Here is a 22,913-nt window from a genome sequence, read left to right on the forward strand (position 1 = left end):
GGAGCAGCAACGGTAGGGAGGTTATGTGGGAAAATGTCCTTTTTCCTTGGGATGTGCCCTGAAGCATTTAGGGGTGAGGATCAGGATGCCTGCAGCCTCTTGCGAAAGGTTCAGAAATACACACACACGTATTTAGAAAGCGAGAGGAAGCAGATGTGGCAAAATGCTGACAGCTGGTGAATCTAGATGCGGACACACAGGTGCTCACAGCACTAGTGCCGCTCTTGATCTTTCAAAATAAAAAGTTGGGGGGAAATGTTTGTCCTCATCAGCCCCCCTCCCAGCACCAGAAGGGCCGAGGGTCCTGCCCAGGAGCACGCCCCTAGCAGCTCCGACCACCACAGGCACTAGGAGGGAGGAGGGGGCTGAGGGACAGTTATGGGGTCCCTCTGCCTCCACCCTCCACCCAGATAGTAGAACGACAGGCTCAGGCTCCTGGCTTGGTCCCATCCCCCCATCTCCCGGAGCCGACCTCCAAGTGTGAAATTAACAAGCATCCACCAAGCACTCGGTGGGTCCAGGCTCAGCACTCAGGGCCCGGCACGAATGAAGGTCATTTTCAGCGCTACTGGCCCCTGCTCTCCTGCCTTCCCCCAACCCTGTGACCCCCTCAAGCTCCTCTAACTGGTCCCACCTCCAGGCCTTTGTACCTGCTGTTCCTTCTTCCCAGAACATGTGCCCTCACCTCTGCTACCTGTAACCCCTACACACATTTCAAGTCCCAGCTGGGATGTCCCTTTTCTAGGAAGCCCTCCCAAGCCCCCTTTGGAAACTCCCCTCATATGTGGGACTCACTGTTTTACATGTAGTCTGTCTTCCCATCAACTGTACAACAGAGGATCAGACAGGGCACTGCCTGCCGGGGCCAAGCCGGGGAAAGGGGGTAACAGGACATCGGTACAGTAGGGTGGGCCACAGAGAGGCCTCTGGTTGTGTGGTCTTGGGCGAATGACCCCACACCTCTGAGCCTTGGTTTGTTCATCTGTAAAATGGGACCAACAGCCTCTCTCTTAGAGGAGGAGGATGGACTTAAAGGGCTTGGTGTGATGTCTGGCACCCAGCGAGCGCTCAGCAGAAGCCCTTTTTTTCCCCCTCACCTTCCCAGCTGGACGCTAAGCCCCCAGAGGTCAAGGCGCTTCTCCCAGCATCACCCTCAAAGCCCAGCCCAGTGTCCTGTTGATTCCCACATCAACACCAAGCCACTTGGCTGGATTGGGAACACATCCTAAAACATGTTTCTCACAACATGTTTACCTTCACAATTACAACTGGCTTTGGCCAATTTTAAAAACAAGCTGCCTTTCTCCAGCTCACCCCTGCCTCCAGGCCTGGCGTGCCCAGGCTCATTAGGAAACCAGTATTTAAGACCTGTCTTGATCACTTGTAGGCTGGGTTGCTCCAAACAAGTTACTTAACCTCTCTGAACCTCAGAGTCCTCATCTGAAGGATGGGGTACAAACTCCTACCTGGCAGAGTCATCGGGAGGGTTTCTTGAGAGGTGGATAGAAAATTCCCAGCTTAGCATGGGGCTGAGCTCTACTCCCCTCCTGCTGACCTCCCCCGAGAGCTGGGGGCAGCAGAGCGGGAGGGAGCCTTCTGGGGGCTCAGCGTGGAGAGAGGGGCCCACCTGCCCAGCCTTCACCCCCCAGCTGTGGCAGGGGTGCCCCCAGGGCCCCCTGCTCCCCTCCACCCACAGAGCCACATTCCCGGGCCGCCCCCCACTCCTCCTCCTTTCCCCGCAGCTCTTGTCTGCCAGGAACGAACACGAGAGCCGGTCCCTGGAGCCCAGGATAAATGTTGAATCTGATTTTGATTTCCCTAAAGCAAAATACCTCTCTCCTGATTGAAGCTCAGCTCAAACATGGTGGGCACAGAAAGCAGGGGCTGCAGCCCACAGAGGTGCTGGCGGCAGCAGGAGGGATGGAGGGCACCCTGCGTGCGAGCTCTTGCCCCCCTCCCCAGCCACTGTCCTGCGGGCCCTTTCCATCTCCAGGGACAAAGGCTGCGTGAGTGTCGGCTGTGCCCCCGCCACCCACACTGCAGGAAAACCATTAGCAAAGGGGCCTCCGGTTTGATTCACACAAAAAGAGAACTGGGGGCTGTTTGGACCTGGCCGCCAGCATCCCCTTGTCACTGAATCCCACCCTCCCATCAGTCCTGACGTCACTGACTGTACACCTTCCAGAAGTGCAGCCCCCCTCGGTCAGCTCCTCCCCAGGCCCTAGGCCTCTCCATCTTTGCTCAGCCTCCAAATATTGGGGTTCTCCAAGTCCCTGCCTCAGTGTCCTCACGTGCTCTCTGGGGGGCGGCATGTGCACCCTGCACCCCTCCCTCCAGGCTTCTGGCTCCTCTTGACAGCCCAGGGACCCCTCATGCTCCAAGTGGCCAAAAGGGACCCCCATCCCAGACCGGAACTCCCCTCCTGGATCCCCATTCTGTGAGCACCCCTGTTCCTGCCCTACCGGCAGTCCCATCCATCCTGGTTCCCTGGAGAGCACGAGAGCACTGTCCAGGGCCGGCCTGGTGTCCCCCACCCCAGCCCAGGGCTGTGCCAGCCTCTTCTCAGCCTCCCACCTCCGTTCCTCCCTCCCATCTGGTCCCCACCCAGCAGCCGCCAGCAGCCCTAATTTGGTCATGTCCCTCCCCTCCTAGCAAAGCTTCTTCAGAGAAGGGAGAGAACGTGCTGGTGGGCCAGGATGTGCCCCCCTGCCCCACAGCAGCCTGACTCCCCCACTCCAGGGGCAGTGACCCCAGCATCCCCAAGGAGGGGCAGCTGTCTGTAGGAGAGATGGCAGAGCATGGTGGTCTTGTGGGACGTGGATTCCAGGGGTCTGCCGCCCCCCTCCTGCATGACCTGTCACTTCCCTGGTCTGGGCCTCTGTGTCCCTGTCCCTGAAGGGGGAGAGGACTCCTCCCGGGGCTCGCAGCAACGCTACCCAGCTGTGACAGCGCGAAGGGCTGCACTGGGGAGGACAGGAAAGTGCCCTGAACGCCCGTGGGGCTTCCCACCCACAGGGGCCTGCCACACCGAGGGCTGGGTGAGAGGAGAGCTGCCCCCTCTAATCCCCCAGGAGCTACAAGCTCCCCAGCCCCAAATCACTCCCCACCCCCAGCTGTAACAGACCCATGGACCACAGCCCCTGAGGTCAGCCAGCACCGTCGGAGCAGCTTCCAGCAGCCCGTGGAAATGCACTGGTGCCCCTGGGAGGGGCAGGGGACTTCGGGCTGCCTGCCGTGGCCACGCTGCTTCCCCTCTCTGGAGGCTCCTGAGACTTCCAGGCTCCCACGAAGTGACCTGCGGGCAGCAAGTCAATGACGATGGAGACCCACAGGCCCCGAGCCCAGGGAGCAGCCCATGGACACCATGAGGGGCGGTATGGAGACTGGAGGGTGGGCACCCACCCTGGGCCAGATAACCTGGGCTGGGTCCCAGATGCACTAACACGGCGGGTGACCTTGGACGGGGCCGGCAGTCTCACGTGTAAAAGAGTCCTCCAGCAGAGCCGCCGCAGATCAGATGCAACGTGGTAACACACACGGGAGCCCGAGTGCCACGGTCACTGTCGCTGTGATGATCATCCCGCGCCTCTGCCGGGGAGGGAAGAGAGCGGATCCAGCGCTCTCCACCCCGCCCCATGCCTGTTTCCCATAAATGCCCAGCTGCAGTGGAGCTGGGCCCCAGGGCCGGCCTGAGTTTCATCAGAAAGGAGGCCTGGCCTCCTGCCCAGAATCCCGGGCAGTCTGGGCTGCGCTGGGCGCTGCGGGAGTCCCTCGCCCTGACCCAGAAGAAGCGAGGTGCCCAGAGCCCCAAACCCTACAGCCCTCTCCTTGGGGTGGCAGTGGCCCAGCCTCCCTGGCTCACTATTTCCACCCTTGTTGGCTGAGCACCGGCTGGTAGGGGCCCCGCCTGCCTCGCTCACCCTGCACCCTTCTGTGCAGGCTCGCCCGCCAGGACCCAGGACACCAGACTGCCATCCACGGGTAGATAAGGACCGGACCTGTGAGCCACCACTACAGCTGCCAGCCCTGCACCCAGCCCTTCTTACACAAGATTCCGGAGACCCTCACAAAGCGCCCAGGGTCCTGGGGTACAGAGGGAACCACGTCCACGATCACCCAGCTGACCAGGCTCTGACCGCCTCCCGGGCCCTGCTCCTTACACCCTCACGGTGCCCCCATCCCCTGCACTAAGAGGGGCCAGGGCGCTGGGGTGGCAGGAGGATGGCTGAGCAGTTCTGGGGCTATTTCATCTGCAGAAGAGCCCCCTGGGGGTCTGGGGGGAGCTTCAGGCCCATAAGGCCTGACTTCAGGAACCTGGAGTGGATGGTGGGTTCCTGACCACAGAGGGTGGGTTCGGGCTGGGACTGGGCCAGCTGAGCCCCCGGCTCCTGGGACCTGCTCTTCGCCACCCTGAGCTCAGGCCTGGTGGACCTGACTGTGGCCCAAAGAACCCGGGCTCTCTCCCACTGTTGGCCTTTGCAGAGAAGGGTCCACCCACCATGTGGTCGCTGTGTGACCCCGGTCAATGCACTCCCCCTCTCTGAGCCATGGTTTCCTCCTCCATCACAGGGCTGCCGTTAGAGCCAACAAGAGGAGGTTGAAAGCGTTGAGCCCAGCATGTGACAAGTGCTCCACACGGAGACATGGGCCATCATGACGACAGTTACGGCATTAGAATTAAATGGCAGGGGTCTCACCGCCACTGGGGCAGCAGCGGGACAAGTGGCTGGTGGCGCCAGGCTGTGGGACCCGTGCTAAGTTAGGAAACTTTCCAGGACACAGAGAGGAGCCAAGCCCTCCAGGGAACACAGGTGTGAGAAGCTGCTCAGAGCCACTCAAATCCCAGTTCACATCTCCTGTATACCACTTGGCCCCTCAGGAGCCTCCCTGAGCCCCAGACTACTACACTGGCTGAGCTTTTGGGCTGCATCAGCCCTTCTGCTGAGAGATGGGGAGTCCCCAACAGCCCACTTCACTGATGAAGAAACTGAGGCTTCACTGAGAGGCAAAGGCACTCATCCCAGGTCACATGGTCAGTGGCAGAGGAGTGGAGGTGGGAGCTCAGGTCCCTCTGACTCTGGAGCCCAAACTCAAGAAGGCTTTAGCCTGCAGATGGTCATCCCCAAGAAGGGGGCCGCACACCAAGCACCCCTAAACCATGGCAAGCCCTCGCCGAGCACCTGCTGCGGGCCAGGCACTGGGGTGCGTGAGACTTGGGGAGCAGCCGGCTCCTGCCCATCAAAGTGCCCCTTGGCGGTACCTCCACTGGAGAGCCAGGCCCCTGGGCTCCATCTTTCTCCTGGATGCTGTGACCCTTCTCGCTTTCAGATTTACCAAATAGAGCTTGAATCTTTGTGATTCATTTCCCACTCCAAGCCTCAGTTTTCTCATCTGACAAATGGGGTAAGAATGTTCACTTTGGTGGCACAGTGGTTAAGAATCCAACTGCCAATGCAGGGGACACAAGTTCAAGCTCTGGTCTGGGAAGATCCCACATGCCACGGAACAACTAAGCCCGTGCGTCACAACTACTGAGCCTGTGCTCCAGAGCCCACGAGCCGCAACTACTGAGTCCGCGTGCTGCAACTACCGAAGCCCATGCGCCTAGAGCCCGTGCTCCGCAACAAGAGAAGCCACTGCAATGAGAAGCCCGAGCACTGCAATGAGGAATAGCCCCCGCTCGCCACAACTAGAGAAAGCCCGCGCACAGCAACGAAGACCCAACACAGCCAAAAATAAATTTAAAAAATAAAAATAAAAAAAGAATGTTCACTCTGACAAGCTCACAGGTAGGTGAAATCGCTTGGTCCCTGAAGCAGGGCCATGTGGTAGAAGAGTCCAAGGGCTCCCCAAAGGTGCCCTCCCCAGACCCCCTGAAGGGAGAAGGCCAGTGCCCCTGCCCCCGGGAGTGAGGGGCAGAGTCTAGGCAACCACCGAAACAAGGTGTAGTTCAAATCTTGTGTTTTAGCTCAAATATTTCTGCAGATTTTGCATTCTATTCCATCATTTTTAGATGTTTGTTTTACTTTAAAGTTACAAAATGCATTGATTTTAATTTCTATGTAAGTTAAATAACTTCTGCCAAAATGTTCTCAAGTAAAACTGCAGGAAGATGTCATTCATCTTGTGGTTTCCAGGAATAGCAAGACGAAAGAGCTGCCATTTACTAGGCATGACTGTGTCCTAGACTAGGCACTTCGCACGCCTGAATCTCATTCAGTGCCCGAACCATGCTGTGAGGCAAGGATTTTGATTATCCCATTATACAGATCAGGAAACTGAGGCCCTTAGAGCTGAAGCCACTTTTGCCCAAGGACCAAAGTCAGTCTGCAGTGGAGCTGGGACCAGAACCAGGGTCTGGGTGACTGCAGAGCTTGTGCAGAAGTGCAGTGTTTAAAACGTCACACAAAAACATTCTGAGAATAACCTTCTTTAACGTCCTGCCTGCTTCCTGAACTTCGTTGTCTGGTCCCACTGAATCTTTGGTTTCTCTGAATCCCCAACAAAGGGCCACCAGGGCTCCGAAGCAAAGGTCCTCAATATTTGCTGATCTATTAACAACTTGCTTTGACTAAGTGGGCGTTCAAATTCCAGCTCTCCCATGTCCTGGCTGTGTGACCTTGGACAAGTCAGTTAACCTCTCTGAACCTCGTCAGGAAACTGAGGATGATAAAACCTACCATAGCTGTATACATAGAGAAAAGACTAGAAGGAACAGGTGAAAATGTTAACGACAGTGATGTCAGAGAAACAGTACAAGGAGTGGTTTTGTTCTCATCTTTGTGACGGCCCGTATTTTCCAATTCTGTCCTTCCCCAATCATTGGGGGCTCCATGGGCAGGATCTGGGTCTGCCTACATCACAGCCACAGGACAGCGTCTGGTACACAGTAGGCGCTCAGTGTACTCGTTCTTGTAGAATGCACGTGTTATGTTTGATTTAGGTGGGTAAGTTGGAAAGTAGACATGCCTACTTTAGTTTTCTAAAACTCAGTTATTCCTGGCTAATAAATGGACTTGCCCTGGTGGCTACACATGGGCTCTCTCTCTCTCTCTCTCTCTCTCTCTCTCTCTCACACACACACACACACACACACACACCCCCCCAAGGTAAGACTCCAACTACTCCCTGGTTCAAGCCGTCTCTACTGCCAGACTCTGAATCTTCCAGAATAGTGGTGAGTCCTGAAGGAAGTGAACCACACCTTCTGCTTCCTTTGAGACCTTGGGAAACGGTCGGCATGTGGGATTTTCTCAGGACTCCTGGTGGAGAACCTCTCAAACGTTTCAGAGCCGAGCCGAGCCGAGTGCTCAGGGATTCGGTTCAGCCCAATTTCATGAACATTTTCCAAGCACCTGCCAAGGTCAGAGGCTGTGGGAGGCCCTGAGGCACCTGGTCAACAGGAAAGGTCTTTTTCTGCATTGAGTCATTCTTTAGCCCCTGTGTGACCTGGAGAAACTGAGTTCACCTCTTTGAGCCTCAGTTTCCTCACCTGTAAAATGGGGATGGTGGTGGTGACAATACCTTCCTTCCAGGGTGGTTAGAAGGAACAAATGGGATTTTTCACCCCTTCATTCATCCAACAATTAATTTCTGAGCACTCAAATGGGCCAGGGAACACAGCAGTGACCCAGACCCCGACCCCTGTCCTCCGAGGCCCTGATGTAACAGTAGATGCGGACCTACAGCACACGACCACACAGCTGTCTAATTATCTGCCGTGATAAGAAGGGAAAGTGTAAAGCTGGAACCCGACTCAAGCAGGGGGTCAGGGCGTGCTCCCTGGGGACAGGGCGCTTAGGCTGACACATAAAGGACAATCAGACTTCAGCAGGCAAAGAGAAAGGGCTTTCCAGCAAGGGGGGTGGGGCGCGATGTCCAAAACCCAGAGACGGTACAGAGAATGGTGAGGCCAGGGGACCACCAGAAGCCACATCTCTCTGGAACAAAGCACTAGCCAGAGGAAGCGCCGTGTGGAGCTTCCTCTGGCTACGGGGACAGAGCACAGCAAAGGGCTCCAAGATATTAACAATTGCTACTATTATTAACAAAGGTGTCACAGCACCCAAAGACGACGCAGCATGACCAGGGCCAATAACGTGAGCACCTGGGAGGGGAGGGGGCTACAGGAAGCCGTGGACAGTTGCCACTCCTCCTACCCACCCCATCCTGGGGCATGTGGCATTTGCCTCCCCCCACCCATAGCCCCCATTTCCTTGTTTCATCCCCAGCCCTGGGAGGGGGTGGGACACGCTGGGCTGGCCTTCATCACAGCTCAGGCAAGAGCCAGATCAGCCACCGTCCTTAAGGTCACAACCACTAGAGCAAGGAAACCTCAGAATGGGGGTGGCGGAGGGGCACTCAGAGCCGGGGAAAGGGCACACAGTTCCCCACACGGGGAGAGACCCAGGGAACCCTGACAAGGACACAGACGAATAAGCAGGGGCTGTACCTGGAATGGGAACCAGGCAGTGAGGGGTCATCAGGACCCAGTCCCACCCCACCGCCGGCATCCCTCCCTTCCCCTTCCCGCCCAGGATGCGGCAGATCCCCTCCTGAGAGTAACCAGCCAGCCAGGGCCTGCACCTGAGCCAAGATGGGGCGGAATGACTCCAGCGGGGGGCCCAGGGGGTTCCGGGGCACAAATCCCAGGGCACCTGGTCCAGGAGGGTAGAGCTCCAGGTGCCCCAGGGCGGCAGCACTGCGGGGGCCGGCTCCAGCTCTGGCCATTTAAGAGCCCAGGGCAGAGGCCAGCCCGGACCCACCCTCTGTGGGCAGGCACAGAAGTGACTCTTTGCGGTCCCTGTCCTGGTCCTGGGCAGCAGGAGGAGCCCCCCGGCACTGGGTCTCCAAGAGAGGCACAGCCGCACACCCATCAGCCTGGCCAGAGCCCACCAGAGGCTGGACCCTGATCCTGACCCAAAACGCCCACTGGTGCCTCCTTCGCCCAAGGAGGGCCCTGTCTCCCCTAGTGTGCCCTGTGACCTTGCCTGTTTCCCAAGACTAGCCCCATCAGTGTGCCCTCCGGGTGGGGCCCTCCCTGCTGGTCAGCCGGCCCCTCCGAGGGGCTACCCCGCTAGGCCTCTGGCTCACCGTGCATCCCCTCTACACTCCCGCCCCCGCTCCGGGTTTCCACGGCCTCAGAGTTGCAACCTTGAGGCCTCCAGACCCGGAACACACTGTTCCTTCTGTCTGAAACACTCTCAACATCTCGCATAAACCCTCCCCCGCCCCCAAAACCTCTCTGTGCCTTCTCAACTCCTACCTCTCCCTCAGGTAGGGCTGCCAAATTTAGCAAATAAAAATACAGGATGTCCAGTGAAATTCGAATTTCACATAAACAATGAATAACTGTTTAGTATGTCTGGCAGCCCTACCCTTGGGTCTCCGCTGAAACACTGCCTCTTCCAAGAAGCCCTCCCAGGCGCACCACAGGACCGGTGGGCTCCCGTAGCGTTGTGCAACGCTCTGTCATTTCCTCACCAAGCTGTGAATGCCACGAGGGCCAGAAATCCATCCATCCAATGTGCCTCGTGTCCTGGCACCCACGGGACCTGGCAGGAGACAGCTGTTCCACAAACAGTTTCTGCATCAGGCAGTGAGGGGTGGCAGAGTGGCCCGAGGATGCCCTTGGCCAGACTCGCCCACACGGGTACACAGGGCCTCCAGCTGTGAGAGAACGGGTCTCCTTCCCCAAGATGCGCCCAGAATGCTTCTCATGACCACTCACCCCCCTCCACGGAGCCAGAGCGGAGGAAACATGAATCAAGGTGAGAGCAGCTAGCAGGCTCTCCCCTGTATTTTGACGGCCACTGTTGGTTTTAATTAAGATCCCATCCTGCTCAGGCCCAGCAAGGGCCTCATCATAGGCAGTCTGGAAACAATAATCACCCAATGTGGCCGTGTAGGCTACCGAGCCACGGAGGGTGGCAGGGCGACGGGTGCTGGGGGGCAGGAGCCCCGCCAGCACAGGCTTTGAGCTCGTCTAGCTCCCTGCCTGCCCAGCACATACACCATATATTTTTGAACAGAAGGGAAGCATTCGCTTTTTCCCCCACAGTGCCAAAAATAGCCCCATCTCCTGCCTTTGAACAGGAATCTTTTGGTTCCTACAAAGAGAAAGGAGCAGGAGGGGCCTGGGAGGAGGGGCCAAGCTGGCTGGCTGGACCCCTCCTCGGCTCCCCAGCCCCAGAAGGTGAGAGAGGCTGGGGTCTTTGCTAAGCCTCACCTGCTGAGGCCCAGCCTCCCAGAACCTGACTTCTGAGGACCGCCCCGCCCCCCGCAGATGTGTTAAGCCCCTCATCACCCAGGCCAGGAGGTAGGAGGAGGCCAGACAAATGGAAAGCAAAGACCCGAGATGGATGAGAAGAAACGTCGTTTAGGGACTTCCCTGGTGGTCCAGCCATTAAGACTCCGTGCTTCCACTGCCAGGGACGCAGGTCCGATCCCTGGTTGGGGAACTAAGATCCTACATGCCACGTGGCCAAAAAAAAAAAAAGAAAGAAAGAAAAGAAAAGAAATGTCGTTCATTCATTAGCTTGTTTGTTTATGGATTTGTTTTTTCCTTCATTCCAACAAATGTGCTCCAGGCTCTGTCCTAGGAGCAGGGATGCCGCAGTGAACCGTGAAACCAGACGCGCCCCACCCTCACGGCGCTCACAGCCAAACGGCAAGAAGGTGGGTTAAACAGGTCCTCACCACCAGGTCTGGGGCGGGCACTGGCTGGGCCCAGGGCACCTCCATGGAAGGGGACGTTGGGCCCTGATGCAAGCTGAGTGTGGGCGGGGGTGGGTCCTGCTCAGGGTCAGAGGAACGAGGCAAACAGAAGGTCAGATGGAAGGCGGTCTCAGCTGCCCCTCGCCCAGGTAAGGACCCTCATTTCTCCCGCAGCAGGCCCACAGGAGGCGTTTTCCCATTTTATGTATGAGGCCACCAGGACTCAGAGGAGGGATTTCAAGAGCCTAGCATGTGCCAGGCCCTTTTGCCAATATTTTCACACTCATTCCATCCACCATCCTGGGGGGCGGGGTTAGCACCATCTGCCCATTTTACAGATGAAGTGAGGAAGCTCAATAGGAAAGGGCTTGGCCAAGATCCCAGAGCTGATGAGAGGAGCTGGGCTCTGTACCCAGGCCCAGCTGGTCCCTGAGGAGGAATTCCTGACACTACCAACAAGCCATCTCAGCTGCCGTCCCCCTCCCCCCAGTTCCCTAGAAGAGAAAGCAGGGGTTCAGGGTAGGAAGTGATCACAGGGCTGGGAAGTGGAGAACAGGGGATTTGAACCTAGCTCTGTCTGCCTCCAAATCCAGGGTCCTTTCTGGTTCCCACAGCAGTTTCTTACTTCAAAAAAAAAAAAAGAGGCCACTTCCTGTCCCCAAAAGGCCAGAGCAGTGGGGGAGCTGGTGGAGCCTGGAGAAAGAGAGAATGGCGCTCTGAGCCCACTTCCTAGCTGAAAACCCAAGCCTGAAATAAAAAATGCAGAGTGCTATTTCTGCCTTGGGTTAAACATTCCTCAAAGCCACATTCCTCCGCTCTCCTCCTTCTCCCCTGCCAGGGAATCCGGAGCACGGTGGCCTGGATGCCCCGCCAGCTTCCTGGGGCCGCCTCATGAGACCAGGAGTGTCAGGGCCAGCAGCTGCCCTGAACCCTTCCTGGGCACCCCCAACCCAGACTCCCTTGGTGGGGAGCACGGCCTCCTAGATGGCACCGTCAGGGTTCCCTGGGGCTGAGAAAAGGTGACATCCATATCACTGAGAGTGGGACAGATGGGGACACTGAGACCCTGAGAGGCGCAGCCACAGCAAATTGGGCTGGAACCAGGACCCCAGACTCTTAGCTCCCTGGCAATTCCCCACCCCCATCAGATTGCAGGTTAGGGACACAGGTGGGCCCCGCCCCGGTCAGCAGAGAAGCAAAACAAAGCAACACACGAACAAGCACTCTGGAAAGCCCAAGCCGTACCCGGAGGCATTCACAGGCCTGCACCGTGCGCAGCTCCCGGCTGGGCACTGAACAAACGCCCAAATCCACCAGATGTGTCCCTACCCTCAGGGTGCCTGCAGTCCCCCAGGACACTGCTACCAGACCTCCAGCCCCCCAGGTCCTCTCTGTCACTGTGCCTCTGAGCCCCGCATGGCACCCGTGAGCACTCGGTCTCTCCCTTGTCCAACAGACACTTCCTGAGGCACCCAGGCCACGCCAGGCACGGGCAGGGCAGGATGGCCGGGGCACTCTGGGCCTCCACGGCCTCATCCTCGGGCTGCGCCCAAGGCCCCCCCCCCTGGATGGGGCAAAGGCTGAGAAAGCCTCAGAGGCCCAGGTGCGGCCCAGCCCGCTGTACACTCCTAGTGATGCTACCAGGACTTGTCACGATGCTTCTCTTGTCACCTTACTGAAGGCCTCGACTCTGCCTCCATCCCAGAGGAAGCCAAGTGAGGCTGCCCCCAGTCCCCTGCAGGAATCAGAACAGCAAGACCAGTAGAGCTGGGGATTCCCTGGCGGCCCAGTGGCTAGGACTCCGCACTTTCACTGCCGAGGACTCGGGTTCAATCCCTGGTCGGGGAACTAAGATCCTGCAAGCTGCAACGGCATGGCCAAAAAAAGAAAAAAAAAAAAAAAAAAAGACCAGTAGGGCTGTGTGTTCCCAGCTGGAAGGATCCTACCACCCCACCATCCAACCTCACATCCGGCCCAGGAATCCAGGACGCCTGGCAGTGTCTGACACTCCAGCAGTTGCTTGAATGCCTCCAGTGATGGGACACTCACTACTCTTGGCAGCAGCTCTAAGGTTACAAGGCTCACAGAGGTCATGGGAGGCGGGCACGGGGTGGGAAGGGCATGGCTTTGGCAAGACAAAGGTCTAAGCCTGAGCCCAGCTTGGCCACTGACTGGCTGGGAGGCCTTGGGCATGTCCCTGAACCTGCCCGGGCCTCCTTTTCCTCATCTGTAAAATGGGCATAATAGTTCCTCCTCCCAGGGCTGTGGTGAGAACACAGGAGGGAAAATCTGTACTCAACACTCCTGGCACCGAGTGCCCACTTGGTAAACAAGAGTCATCATCACTGTCACTCCTCCCAATGACATTTCCCCACTGCTCGAGGGCAGAGGGGCTCCCAGAGACCATCGAGGCCAGGGCAGAAGGGGAGAGATGTGGCAGCCACGTCACCTGGCCCCAGGGCAGGCAGCTGAGCGATGAGCTTCTGATCCAGGGCCCGGCCTGTCTGTGCCTCCCACCTGAGTGTCCCCACCCCCCTTGCACACTTACATTACAACCTGCTCAGACCTGCCCTCACACACACCAACGTGCCGCTCACTCCTGACACAGGCCACGACCCCGTCACTCACACTCGGAGCATGCCCACGTGAGCCAGGGCTGCACACCCACACTCACTCACGCTCACCCGCACACCTGCACCGAAGCTTCTCGACGCCCCCCACCTGCACGGGGCCCCTCATCACAGCCCAGGGTCAATTTCCCCCCACACCACTCACCAGATGTGTGGCCCTGAGCCGGCGCCGGTCCCCTCTGAGCCTCAGTTTCCTCACCTGTAAAGTGGGGACCATGCACGGCTCCTGGGAGGAGTGGGTGACGAACACATCAACGCTAAGCTGGGCTGGCGTGCTCAATGCCAGACCCTGGCCGAGGCGACAGCCTCTGATCCTTACTCGTTGCTGGTTACGGGGTCTCCATCACCACTGATGAGCTACGGGGAGCACCCAAGCCACCAAATTCAGTGTCTTTGCTGTTTCTAACCTCACACGCAACAGCCCTGTGTTATGAGGGTATTATGATCTCCAACTCACAGATGAGAAAACTGAGGCATCAAGAGACGAAAGACTTGCCTGTGGCTGAGCCAGCCAGAGAGTCCAAGTCATCAGCCACCGGAGCCCGAGCACGTTCCGTCCCTGGGGCCCAGGAGGAACCGCCCCACGGAAGTCTCACCATCTGGCAATCTGAATATTGTACAGAGCGGGAAAGCGAGGCCCAGGGGGGACTAGTGATCCTAAAGTCACCGTCCAGGCTGCAGTGCTTCTGGGACAGAACCCCAAGCAGGTGTGTCTCCAGTCCTCCAGGCCCGCGTCCACGCAGGATCCTAAAACCCAGCACTCCGGAGCCGGCCCGCCCTTCCCAGCTCCCACAACAATCCAGCTAGCAGCCAGGCCAAACACAGAAGCCGTCTGCATTTACCATTCACTCCCAGTTCAGCCGAGGGCCCGTGACAGCTCACCCTGTTACCTCCCAGGGGGGTGGCTGTGAACTGTCCCCTGACTCTGACGGCCAAGCAGCCCCATTCCTGTGAGGACATTTACTGAGCACTTACTAGGTGTCGGTCCCTGTGCCTGCCAACGGTACACACCTGGCACCCAGAGCTCAGCAGGGTGAGCGGCTCCCCAGGGTCACATGGCCGGCAAGCTGGCCCTTGAGCCCTCACCACTCTGCTGTCCCACCCCCGGCCGGGAACCTGACCCCAATTTCACATTACCTGGAAACTTGGCGTGTTAATTTATGACGATCTCTGCCGTGGTAGATAGACCACTTGTGCAAAGTGTTTCATCTCATGATGACAGTAAGGAGGAACCTCTTTTCAATTTATACTGTTTTTTTTTTCCTTACTTGAGAGCAAGAGAGATTTAGGACAAGATGAACCCTATCAGCTTCAATGAAGAAAGCCAGACATCCTCATCTCCACCCCAGCAGCCAACCCATCACGGCACCATGGGAGGCACCCGACAGGAGTCAACCTGCCCCGTGTATTTGCCATGTGACCCTGGGAGAGATACTTCACCTCTCTGGTACTCGACTGGTCCATTAGTAAAACGAGGACTTTGGACTACATGACCCCAAAGTCTCCTCTAGCTCAAAGATTCCAGGATTTTATTTCATACTAATCAAAGAAATGAATATTGAAACAGTGAGCTACTCTTTTCTTCCTCATCAGGTTGGCAATTATTAAGAAAAACAATAACACTCAGTGCTGGCAAGGATGCAGGGAAATACGCACTCTCTCATCCACTTTTGCTGAAAATATAAATGGGAACATACTTTGTGGAGAGCAATTGAACAATTTTTCAATCAAAAGCCTTTTAAGATGTTCCCAGCCTTTAATACCACAACTTCATTTGGGGAAATTTATCTTCAAGAAGAGACATGTGCAAAGATTTACTACAAAGATGTTCATGCCGAGATTTAGTACAAAGATGATTCTCAAGCACTGTTTATATTGGGGAGAAAAAAAAACAACCTAAATGTCCAATGGCCAGGGATTAAATAAAATATGTTGCATTCATATGATGCACCATTAAAAAATCATGGGCAAACATTCACAGTTGTCAGATTTTGAAAAGTTAAAAAGTATATTATCCCAAATTTACAAGGTAATGAAACTTATGTACCAAGTCCTATTGAGTCTTCCTCCTAAATATATGTAGGATCTGTCCTTGATGTCACCCCCAGTGATACCCCCAATTTATCACCACGATCACCCGGCCTTGATTCCAACCCCCTCCATACTTGGGACTACGTGCTAAAAGGATATCCAAACCTAAATCTAACGTCTCCACCACTTCCATCCACAGACGGTTTCCCCCCCGGCCCCGCCCATCTCGGAAAATGTCCAAAACCCTTTCTACGGCCTTTGGGGCCCTTGGTGAGGGACGGCGTGAGCCCAGTGCGCTGGCCGGCTGCATCTGCCCCAGAGGGGCTCAGGCCTGGCCTTGGGAGCAGAGGAGTCTGGGCCCAATCCCAAGGCCACGGCCAGGAGGAAGGGCTCTCACCTGACACTGTGAGATATGACATGCCAGAACTCTCTAGGGTGGGGATGGGGGTGGATGGAGCTGAAGGACGCAGAAAGAGCCGGAAGAGCTGTTTGGAGGAGGCCTGGGCTCTGGGCCCCGGGGGAGTCCCTGCCCCTCTCTGACCTCTGCTTCTCTCAACAAGGGGTGGCTGTAAACCAGTGGGCCCATCCTGCTCTGGAGGACAGAGGACTTGCCTCTGAGGATCAGTTGCCACCAGGAGAGGTTTAAAGGGTCCCCCCAGAACCAGGCTAAACCCTTCAAGTGCGCTGATTCCTCCCACCTCTGGGGCCCCCGTGATGCCTGTTTTCCAGAGGAGGAAAGCGAAGCTCCATGAGACGGGGCTTGCCCAAGGAAAGGGCCAGAAACCCAGTGCATCTGGTCCCCGGGGTCTACTTCCCTCCCTGAGACTCTGTGGCTAAACAGCGCCCCCTCCCCTTCTGGCTCACGCTCGGACCTCCAAGCCCTCTCCCCTTTAGATCCACAGAGTCACGTGGGCAGCTACTGCAGATGAGCAAACTGGTGCTCAGAGAGGGTAAGCAACTTACCCAAGGTCACAGAGCCCGAGTGAGGACCCAGCCCATTCTCCAGGATACTGAGTTTACGACAGGCTTGATATTTCTTGCTGAACCAGCTTTAACAGTCTAACCTCGGTTCCTCCTGCTGCTGCTCTGTTTAGCCTTCAGTGGAGTCGGGGAGCGGCCTCCTTGGTCTCACCCTCATGCACACAGGATGCAGAGGGATCACGGAAGCCGCCTCCCTCCCTCAGGGCCTTCCCTCTCCTGGGTGGCTTATCCCTTGTCCGGCTGTGGGGCCCTCCACACCCCAACTCGCTCATTTATCTTAAGATGGGTACCAGATACTGCCTCCCCCCAAGGCAATGTCTTGCCCTCCCTGGTCGAGCAGAGTTGGGTGGGGGAAGCGCCAATCAGAGAGTATTCCTTATCCTATAGGAAGGGACCCTTCCCAAAGCCAGAGAGACTGGTGACATCCAGCATCTCCCAACCAGACTCCTGGGGGTCCCCTTCTCTGCTCTGGGCCGCAGACGCTTTAGCTGCTGGCTACCCTGACCACCCCCGCATCCAGATGCTCCTCCCTCCACCATTCTGGCATCAGGGGAAAGGCCGAAGAGACCCAAGGTTGGCAAGCAAGGTCAAGGCAGAGCCTGCACTGACCAAGAGCAGCAGGGAGGAGGTGACCTCCTCTGAGTTTTGGGAGGAGGCTCCGTGGGGAGAGCCGTGAGCACGATGGGGAGAGAATAAGGGGGAGAGAGGGTGGAGGTTTCTGCCTCTTGGGGCTGGCTGGCTTGGCCCAGAAGTCTTTAAACGGATGCAGCTCAGACCACGACAAATGGCTTGAGCCCCACAAGCTCGGTTTTCCGGACGACCTGGCTAGTTTCCACCTGAGGGCAGGAATTACATCTCTCTCGTTCACATCTCCATCTCTGTGCCCAGGACAGAGTGAGCATTCAGTGAAGGGCAAGTCAGGGCAGCCTCAAAATTAACAAGTGGGATGGGGGTGGGGGAGAGACTGCAGCAGGTAAAACAAGAACCTGCTAAGATTCGGGCAAACCAAAAGTCCCATCTTTCCATGGCTCCTGAGTGCCAGGCACAAAGACCAGGGCCGTAGGAAGGTTCCTTCATGGAGAGATGAACTTTGCTCACAAGATATATTTACGACCAGTTCGGGATGAAGCCGAATTGTGTAGTCAAAACAACGTGTTAATAACGATCGCTAACACGCACCCTTGCATCCTTGACAAGTGTGTGTCACGCATCAGGGACCTCTTACCATACGCCTTATACTCTGCTGTATGTGAATCATCTTGTTGCCTCCTTACATGCCCTTGGAGTCAGGGACCATGAGCACACCCATTTTGCAGATGAGGAAACTGAGGCTCAGTTAGGTGAAGGGCTGGCCTGTCCCACAGCCTGGGCACACAGGGATGACAATATCCTCACCAACAAACTGCACAAAAGTGGGCCAGACCTCACAGAAACCGGGCTGCTGGCCACACCGAGCACTGCTTGATGAGTCCCGGCTGGGCGGGGCCTCCACCTCTCGCAAACCTCCTGCTGCCCCTGGATGTGAACTGTGCCGGGGAGGGTGAGGATTGGGTTACGGGGCGCTGATGACTTACAAAATCTTTTCTGCAGGGGAGGGAAAAAAACCTGCTCTGCAGTGTTAAGGCTGAATGACAGAGAGGTTTAGCAAGGCTGAATCCAGATATGCCTAGGGAGGGCCACACGGTTGGAGCTCTGAGAACTCCTCTTGCTTCCTCACACACACAGACCACCAAGACAGTCTTTTCCAGAGAGCAGGAGACTCACCACCAAGGATGTCGGCCAGCACTGACTTGGGCGTGAACATCTGGGGCTCCCCTCTGGTTCCCCCTCGGCATTGTGGCTGGCTGTGGGATGCCGAGGTGGCCTAGGCCACCAGGGGATGCTTACACATGCCAGGACTCCCAGAACCAGTTGTGGGTCTTCAACTGGGACTCCTCAGAACCAAGGTCTGCATGACAAACACTCGTTAAGGGTACAAATTCCTGGGCCCGGCCCAGACTCTAAGAATCGGAAATCTGGGAAGGCGACCAGACCCAGGCACCTTGGTGTTTAACGGACCCTCCAGGAGATTCTGACATTTGAGAGTCCTTCCTAAGCGCTCCTCTCTTGACCCCGTACAACACACAGAACCCCTTGAACAAAGAGCTGACGGCTTCACGCCCCGGCCAAAGGAGGTCCATCTGGGGCCTTAGAACAGGCTCAAGGCTTTTCCTGCTGTTCCTGCCAGGAGACTTTTCATGCAACAGATACCTGTGGCCCTACTAAGTGCCAACGCAACCCGACAGGGAAGGGCCTGCCCTGAGGGAGCCGACATCAGCAAGGGAGATAGACAGGAGTCCCATGAGCCCACCACGACCTCCATCAGCCCAAACCCAATAAGAGCCCTAGAGGAAAAGTACCCGGCTCACTCTCTCCCTCATCGAAAACTGTTGCAGGTCTCCAAAGGCCTTTTAAAATAGCCCGGCCCAGCCCAGCACCATGGGCCTGATTCCTAACAAGGCCTTGTTGACTCATCTTCTCCCAAAGTTGACAGATCTGCCCAGAGAGAGGGCGATGGACAAAATGACCGCCCCAGGTGCCTTCCCAACCCAGAGGCCACCATCATGGGCTTAGAAATCGGAAAGGGACACACAGAAGAAAAGCCCCGCCGGATTTCTCAGCGTGAGCTCTGAGGTCTCTCAAGGGGCTTAACTTGGGGGCCAGACAGCCCTGAGTTCGAGTCCTGGCACTGCCTGCTGACGGGCCCTGGGATCTTGGGTCCCGGAATTACTGTGAGGATTGAACGCGTTAGGGAGGCAAGGAGCTTGGTGCGTGATGTGCTCCAGAAGCAGGAAACCTGGCTTCACTCAGCTCGCAGGTGATGGAGACACCCCGGTGCAGCCCAAGCTCACCCCTCCTTTGAAACCCACTGGACCCTCTGCCTCCCCAAGCCCAGGGGCCCGGGAAGCCCCGTGTGCAGCCTGCCTGCTGACAGCTACGGGCCGCAGCTGGACAGAGCCTGAAGGAAGGCCCAGCAAATCTCACAAAACAGCAGCCAAACTGGGAAGGGCCACCTACCCACCTTGGAAAGAAGGTAAGAGCAGCAAGGACGGAGTCCCTGGTCCTCAGGGCCTCAGCCCTTCAAGGAGCAGCTACTGGGATGTGAGCGCCTTGCTGCAGAATTCCACTGGAGAGGGGCCAGTACCTCCCAGTGAACTAGCACCCACTCAGGAAAGACCCCTTCAATCCAAGCACATGGGGGCGAGGGGCATGGAGCTGAAGTGTGGGCTTGGACAGACCTGCAAACGTGCCCAGAAGACCAATGGAGTGGGGGGAGGGGCGAGCAGAGGTTGTGCAATGCACCATCACAAGCTGCCTCCCAAGCCTCCATCAACGCGTGGAGGTGGCGGTCAATCTGCCTCCGTCCAGGGAGGGCACAGAGCGGCTGGACCCACGCAGCCGCCCAGGTACGGGCTCAGAATCCCAACCCAAGCCCAGAGCCCCTGCCCCGTTCCAAGTCAGATCCCCAGGCAGAAGCCCTTCCAGACCACTCAGCAGTCCTCCTCTGATCCCCCAAAAGAAAGACCCTAAAAGAAAGACCGTGTGGTCAGGACCCAGTGCCATTAACCCTTGGCATGCTGGGACATCTCCAAGAGGCTTGCAGGGAAGGGAGAAGTCTGGTACAGAGAAACTGGAGAGGTGAGGCGACCGGAGAGTTGCGAAGTTGGGCACGTGGAGAGAGACACGCTGGGACAAATCTAGAGAAATCTGAAATTGACAGACCCTCCTCTCAGGGGTGCCCCAGACGGTTAAAAGATGAGATGGACCAGATCACCCAGGGTTGTAGAAACCCATTTGCCAGCTTGGCAGATACAGATAGAAGCTGGGAGGGTGCAATCAGGGCCAGAGGAGAATTCAGCCTATAAACCCTGCAGCCAAGAGGGCGCCCAGGACCCTTCACCGCTGCCGCTGCCATGAGCTCTCTGACAAGTCTCGCCACCCCACCACACACGATGAGGGCCAGCGAGGGGGCGACAGGCCAACCTCGCAGCAGCAGCAGCAGCGGCGGCAGCGGCAGTGGCGGCGGCATCGTGATGCATGAATCACCCGCCCCGCTGCGCTCGTGCCAGTCGGCTCCGCGCAGCCGGAGCCACCTCGCAAGCAGGCGCCCCCTCTCCGGCCCTCGCCCTTGCACACTCCTGCCCTTTTGGACAGCTCTGCAGGGAGGGGGGCCGCGGGGGGGCTGGGGGCTTCCCTCTGGGCCCGAGGGTGGCCCCGCGCACGCGGACAGGCGGCACACGTCCCGGGCGCGCGTGGTTGGGGGGGTGTCCTAGAACAATAGGGCCAGGTGTGGGGCTGGGGGCGCGGCCGGCAGCTTCCGAGGGGCCCGGGGCGGGTGCAGGGCAGCGGATGGCCGAGGCAGGGTGGCGGCGTCGTGGAGAGCGGAGAGCGGGCCCCGAGCGGACGCGGGGCGGGGGGTGGGGTGGGGGTGGTGACCGCGCGTGGGGGGAGGGGCGCGAGGGGGCGGAGGCAGCGCCCGGGAGCGCTGGGCGGGGGTCCCGGCGCGCGCACTCACAGTAGGTTTTCCTGGTCAGCTCCTCCACAACTTCAGGCTTCAACTTGCTGTTGGATTTCCCCATCCTCGGCGGCCGCGGCCCCCGCGCCCCGGGCCGGACCCCGTCGGGGCGCCCAGCGGGAGTGGCTGGGCCGGGGCGGGGTGCGCGGGGGGCCGGCGGGCCGGGGCCGCGCCTTTGTTTGCAGCTCGCGGCGCGGGGCCCGGGGCGCGGGGCAGCCGCTGGGCAGGCCCGGGCCGTCCGGCCGCCGCCCTCTCCGGGCGCCGCGGCGCGGAGCTGCGCTGGGCTGGGCGCCGACGCGGCCGCGGTGTCGCCGCGGTCGTCCCTGGTTACTGAGCTCCGCGGCACATGCTCGCTGCTGCGCTCCCTCTCGCCGCCGCCCCTGCGCTCCCCGCCTCCCGCCTCCCGCCCGCACCGCCGCGCCAGGGGTGGACCCGGAGCCGCCACTCAGCGCCCGGCGCCACCTCCCGCCCCGCACCCGCCCGGCCGGGCCTGCGCCCGCGGAACGGCGACCCCGCGAGCGCCAAGCCAAGCTCGCAGAGGGGCGCCCCCGGCCTCATCGGTCCCCGGGCGGGAGGGCGAGGTCGCCCCCTCCACCTCCCTCGCGGCGACCCGCGGCGCTCCGGCCCCCCCCCCCAACCTAGGGCGGAGCCGGGTGGGGGAGGGCCCGGAAGATCTGACGTGAATGAGACTGAGGCTCGGCTTGGCGAAATTCATTCATTCGACACGGATTTCTTGGGCGCTGGGGAAGCCAGGGAGCAGGCCAGGCGCGGTCCCAGCCCTGACGGGGCGGGGGCGGGAGGGGAGGACACGGCTCTGCAGGATGTCACATGTGGTGGCGGGGGGGCGGGGGGGGGGGAAGGGGGTGCACCTACCGCGGCCTGGGGAAGGTGACCTCCAAGCCCGGGGGGGGGGGGGGGGGGGGGAGGGAGGGAGGGAGGGTGGTTGGGAACGTGTTCAAGGCCCAGAAAACCTGGAGGAGGGAAGGAGGCCTGAACCCCAGGGAGAGCCCTTCTTCGTGCACGGGACTCCACGCATAGCCCGGGGTATGATGTGAGGCCAGAGAGAAGGGCAAGGACCAGTGGGGACAGGCCTGCGCTCGCCCCAAGGAGCTGGGCCTCTGCGATTTAAGCAAGGAGGTAACAGAGTCAGATCTGCTTTCTCTGCTTCTCTGGCCTCAGTGTGGAGGGGCGCTCTGGGCAGGAGCCGTGGCCCAGACCAGTGGCCAGGGCTCCACCTGGATGGACAGAGGCAAGGGATGGGGGGTGGGGTAAGTGTATGGTGAGGGAGAGAGTCTACGTGGGCTTCCAGGGCCACCCCATCTCCAATGTGAACATGTTGGGACCTCTTCTGTCCCCTTCCCAGTTTTATCGTTTTTCTCTTTAGCAACTATCACAGATTTCTTTTTTTTTTTAATTTAATTTTATTTATTTTTTTATACAGCAGGTTCTTATTAGTCATCCATTTTATACACATCAGTGTATACATGTCAATCCCAATCGCCCAATTCATCCCACCACCATCCCCACCCCCCCGCGGCTTTCCTCCCTTGGTGTCCATACGTTTGTTCTCTACATCTGTGTCTCAACTTCTGCCCTGCAAACCGGTTCATCTGTACCATTTTTCTAGGTTCCACATACATGCGTTAATATACGATATTTGTTTTTCTCTTTCTGACTTACTTCACTCTGTATGACAGTCTCTAGATCCATCCACGTCTCAACAAATGACCCAATTTCGTTCCTTTTTATGGCTGAGTAATATTCCATTGTATATATGTACCACAACTTCTTTATGCATTCGTCTGTCGATGGGCATTTAGGTTGCTTCCATGACCTGGCTATTGTAAATAGTGCTGCAATGAACACTGGGGTGCATGTGTCTTTTTGAATTATGGTTTTCACCCACTTCAGACCTAGGGACACATACAGACTGAAAGTGAGGGGATGAAAAAAGGTATTCCATGCAAATGGAAATCAAAAGAAAGCTGAGTAGCAATACT

The 22,913-nt window shown here is 57.9% G+C and overlaps 1 protein-coding gene across 2 annotated transcripts in view; it reads right to left on the reverse strand.

The window, feature by feature from the left end:
* The window catches only part of NCS1 (neuronal calcium sensor 1), a 57,899-nt gene extending 36,821 nt beyond the window's left edge, over nucleotides 1-21,078 (reverse strand). The window contains exon 1 of one of the 2 annotated variants that reach the window (XR_009702053.1): nucleotides 20,914-21,078. Coding sequence is in view for 1 of the 2 variants with exons in the window: in XM_061199762.1 (XP_061055745.1) it covers nucleotides 20,914-20,977 (64 nt within the window). In the remaining variant the exon portion in view is untranslated. The remainder of the gene's footprint in view (nucleotides 1-20,913) is intronic. The other variant, XM_061199762.1, reaches the window with a different exon arrangement.
* Between the last annotated feature and the right edge of the window lie 1,835 nt (nucleotides 21,079-22,913).

The sequence above is a fragment of the Eubalaena glacialis genome, chromosome 9 (assembly GCF_028564815.1).
Source record: "Eubalaena glacialis isolate mEubGla1 chromosome 9, mEubGla1.1.hap2.+ XY, whole genome shotgun sequence".
Classification (NCBI taxonomy): domain Eukaryota; kingdom Metazoa; phylum Chordata; class Mammalia; order Artiodactyla; family Balaenidae; genus Eubalaena; species Eubalaena glacialis.